This window comes from Trichechus manatus, unplaced genomic scaffold, assembly GCF_000243295.1.
Source record: "Trichechus manatus latirostris isolate Lorelei unplaced genomic scaffold, TriManLat1.0 scaffold00006, whole genome shotgun sequence".
NCBI classification, from domain to species: Eukaryota; Metazoa; Chordata; class Mammalia; order Sirenia; family Trichechidae; genus Trichechus; species Trichechus manatus.
Window position 1 is genome coordinate 10782568 of NW_004443942.1, and position 4410 is coordinate 10786977.

Sequence of the window (4410 nt, forward strand, 5' to 3'; positions counted from 1 at the left end):
TGTTTCTGAAACAACAGTGCACTTGGGCTTTATGGGGGCACCTGAGCTATTAACTGTTTGCCCAGGTCTCAAGCTGCTTACTGGTCTACTGATAGTCCTTCCAGCTGAAACTGAGCCACTTCCTGATTGCCCTGGGCCACTGACTGACCGGCCAGGGGGGCCTGAACCACTTGCTGGTCGTCGGAGGTCATGTAGACTGCTCACAGGCCGCCCAGGGCCACTAGAGCTGCCCAGAGGTCTCCCAGAACCACCTGAGCCACTGATGGGCCGCCCAGGGCCACTTGAGCTGCTTGCAGGTCGTCCAGGGCCACTTGTACCACTGACTGTCCGACTAGAGGGATTTGAGTCACCAGCTGGCCTCTTGGCCCCACTGGTTGATCGCTCGGGTCCTAAGCTGGAGCTGCCATCTTGGCGCTTGGACACAGAGCCAGAGCTAATGGTGGGCCGAGCGGTTCCTGTGCTGGGCCGCCCAAGGGCTGAGCTAGAGCTGCTGCCTGGCTGCCTGACACCTGGACTCTTCACCTTGTTGTTTGGGGTGACCATGAGCCCAAGCCTGGAATGACTAGGATGGGAAGGAGAATTTTTGGCTTTGTGCTCAGTAGCAGATTTCTGAGTCCTGCTGGCAGAAGTCTTTGGGACACTTGGTGAATAGGTGCTGGAATGGAGTTTTCCTGCCCCATTGAAAACAGGTCTGTCATGCCCCTCACGAAGTGAGGGTTGGGAACAATTGCCAGATCCTGCCTTGGTCCTCTCTCCTGACATGGATTTAGATGATGACAAAACTAAGTGCTTCTCACTGGCTGTGCTGGGTCTGGGTTTCTTCTCAGCATGAGGAAGGGGGGTTCCCTTGGAAGAAGGAATCTTGTCCCCAGAACCTTTGCTAAGTTTCATGCCCACACTTTCTTTCTGAGAGGGTGCCTTTTTGGACACAGTTGGAGGTAGTCTTGCATCTGTCTCTGGTTTCTTTTTCCTATGCTTTCGTTCAAGGAATTCTCGCTCCCTAAGTTCTTCTGCAGTCATAGGCCGCTCTTCCGTTTTCTTCACTACCTTGATCTCTACTGGTTCATACTGCTTTTTCTCAGCCAGCCTGAGTAGATCAGTGAAGTTCATAGGTGGTGGGGCACTTTTAAGGGGGACCTTTGGCTTGCTTTCAACTTTGGGAGGTTCCTGCTCTTCCTCATACTCCTGCTCTGACTCTGCTTGATTGTATTCAAAGAATTCATCCTCTTCTTCCATCTCATACTCTTGGTCTGTTCTCTGGCTGGTGTGGCTTTCCATTGCCTGCCTCTTCTTTGACTTTTCCTCAACAGGAATTCCATTGTAACCATGGAAATTATCCTTTGTCCTCTTAGCCATGGCTCTTGCTTTCTTGTCATGTTTTAGCTCAATTCGCTTTTTTACTAGTTCTTCTTTTCTCCTTTTCTCCTCTAAGGCTAAAAGGGACAAAACAAGAACATATTATTATTTTAGTCTCAGGACAGCAGTATGCATGCTGATAAAGGATATGACAAATATAATTTTGCAACAACACCAACAACAACCAAAAAGTATATGTGTGGTTACACAAATATGTATATAGGCATATATGTGTATGGATATGAACATGTGGGTACATATGTGTGCACAGATAGATGTATCTATACCAAAAACAAAAAACGAAACCTATTGCCATCGAGTTGATTCCGACTCCTAGCAACCCCATAGGACAAAGTAGAACTGCCCCATAGGGTTTCCACGGAGTGCCTGGTGGATTCGAACTGCCGACCTTTTGTTCAGCAGCCGAATTTGTAACCTCTATGCCACCAGGGTTTCTACAGGCATATGTATATACACTACTGACCATTCTGATAGCGGCCACAACAGATGGATCCTGATAGAAGGGGAGAAAAATATGGAACAGAACTCAAATTCTTAAAAAGTTCAGACTTAAGGGACCAATTGAGACTAGAGGACTCCCTAAGAACTATCACACTGAGATACTCTTTAAACCTTAAACCAAAATTATTCTTTGAGTTCACCTTTTAGCTAAATAACAGATTGGCTTACAAATAAAACAATGAGTATCACCCATGAGTAATGACTTCCTTTAAAAAAATCATCTCTATAAGACCAAATGGTCAAATATTACTCTAAAGCAAAGATGAGAAGGTAAGGGGGGCAGGGAAACTAGAGTAGTAGAAATGGTATAAACAGAATGGAATCAATGAGAATGATGACACACTGTGAAAAATGTAGCCAATATCAAGGAATAATTTGTGTAGAAATTGTTAAATAGAAACTTATTTTCCTGTGTAAACTTTCACCTTAAACACAATAAAATATTATTAAAAAAAAAAAAAAAAAGACAGCAACATGCTCATCTGAAATCAGTAGGTGGCCAAAACACAAGCGAAGTTCAAGTTACAGTTTGAAGACATCTAGGAATCAAATAAGGAAGTCATCTGAACAAGTATCAATTGAGTCATCTTTATATGCTGAGTGGATCACAGATGGGTTTTTCTGTACGACTGAGTGGGAGACTTGGTTTTCAGCTTTAAACATAGAAAATAGTTCATATCAAATAAACAGACTAAGTTAAGGGAATATTAGTACCCATTTAGCAGTTGTTATTAATTATGAATCAATGAATACTTAAACTTATTAAATCGTTTGTCATATGCATGAAGTGAAATACTTCTTGGCCTTAATGGTTTTCCTAAATTGTCCCTATTTTAACATTTAAGATAGCACTCTTAAAAATAAATACATACATACATACATAAACAAAATAGGCAGAAGAAGATCTAGAACCAAGGGACCTACCATGATCAATTTGAAGACACAGTCACTGTCCCCAGCAGCTTTTAATTTAAAGGGAAATAAAAGACAACTTCTATACCAATGATCAGCATAAGAACACACATAAAGCCAGACACACAAAACAAATCCATTAACCTGTTATGTTTTTTCAAAGATCCACTGGTTAAGTACAAGCTAGTTGTGAAGGAGGAGCACTGGTGGCACAGTGGTTAAGCACCCAGCTGCTGACTGAAAAGTTGGCCATTTGAACCCACTAAGCTGCTCAATGGGAGAAAGATGTGACAGTCTGTTCCCATAAAGATTTATAGCCTTGAAAACCCTATGAGGCAGTTGTACTCTGTCCCAAAGGGTCACTATGAGTTGGAGTCAACTGAATGACAATGAGTTCGGTTTTTTGTTGTTTTTTTTTTGATTGTGAAGGTAGAAGACTTTAAAATTGAGAGTAAGAATACATACATTTTCGTCTGAGTTCCTCTTCTTTCCTTCTGAGAAAAGCTTGTACTGCTGCTGATTGGACACCCTTAACTTTTGGATCTTTTTTGGGAGGCCCCACTGCCAAACTGTACCTTTTCTAACAACAACAAAAAAGAATAAAAGTTATAAGCAATTACACTTTAAAATATGTTGTCTATTAGATGTAAGGCCCTGTGCCAAACACTAAAGAGGTTAAAATGTTGACTGAAAAACCAATTCTGAATAATTAAGAGACCATATAGCCCACATTAAAGCTTACCTGTAAAATTTCAGGCTAAATATGATCATGCATGGCTATTTTTAGGTGCAGGGTTTCTCTGTAACATCCCAAATAATGCATAAATGAACAATTCAAAGAGACATTGTTTTGGGCTATTGTCCAAAAAGGCACCTGGACTGGGTGACTAAAAGATCACCATTTAGAACAAAAAGGATTATCTAAGTAGAGTATGCCTTAAAATTCTGATTAAAAAAATTAGCCTTCCTCAGACCCCACAGAACTAAGCATGTAATAGTTAAACTTTTCAAACAAACAGAATAAACTATTCCTCACATCCATTTTCTCTCCTGACTACCCTAATCCAGATGATTTTCTAGCAGGGACTCATAGTTCCACAGGTTCTTTTGTTTAGAACATGTGGAAACATCAAGATTTTACTTACCACAGGCAAAAGGCAAGGGGCAAGTCACAGCCAAAACCATTTCAAAGAAACTATTACCATCTAAACAGAAATTCTCTATAACCTTTAACTGTAGTTCTTATCTAGATTAAATACTAATTTGCCACACAAACTCTCTTTTAGACAGGTTTCCATATCATACCAAAAGCGCTAACATTATCTTGGCACAGACGGTATTTCTCTGGGCTTCACTTTTTATGTAATTGCATCAGGAAATGACAAAAGCTAGAATAATGTTATTTTCAACTACAAAAGGAAATATATTTCCATTTTATAAATGTCTATCATTAGAGAAGTATGATCTATACAGAACTAATACCTCAAAAGACCAGGGGTGATTCATCTCTCTGACCATTCCACATTAAATTTATGGGCCCGGAAATAAAATGTTTTAAATGTCCTCCCTCTTTTGACTTGCTAGGCTGATACCATTCTTTATTTCTTTTTTTTTTTTTTT

The 4410-nt window shown here is 40.5% G+C and overlaps 1 protein-coding gene across 1 annotated transcript in view; it reads right to left on the reverse strand.

Annotated features, from left to right (window-relative positions):
- SPTY2D1 (SPT2 chromatin protein domain containing 1) overlaps positions 1-4410 on the reverse strand; it is a 31056-nt gene that overhangs the window by 7209 nt on the left and 19437 nt on the right. Inside the window, 2 exon segments of the mRNA XM_004391377.2 lie at positions 1-1433; positions 3256-3370. The exon segment at positions 1-1433 is cut by the window's left edge and continues 7 nt beyond it. Coding sequence (XP_004391434.1) covers positions 1-1433; positions 3256-3370 — 1548 coding nt within the window.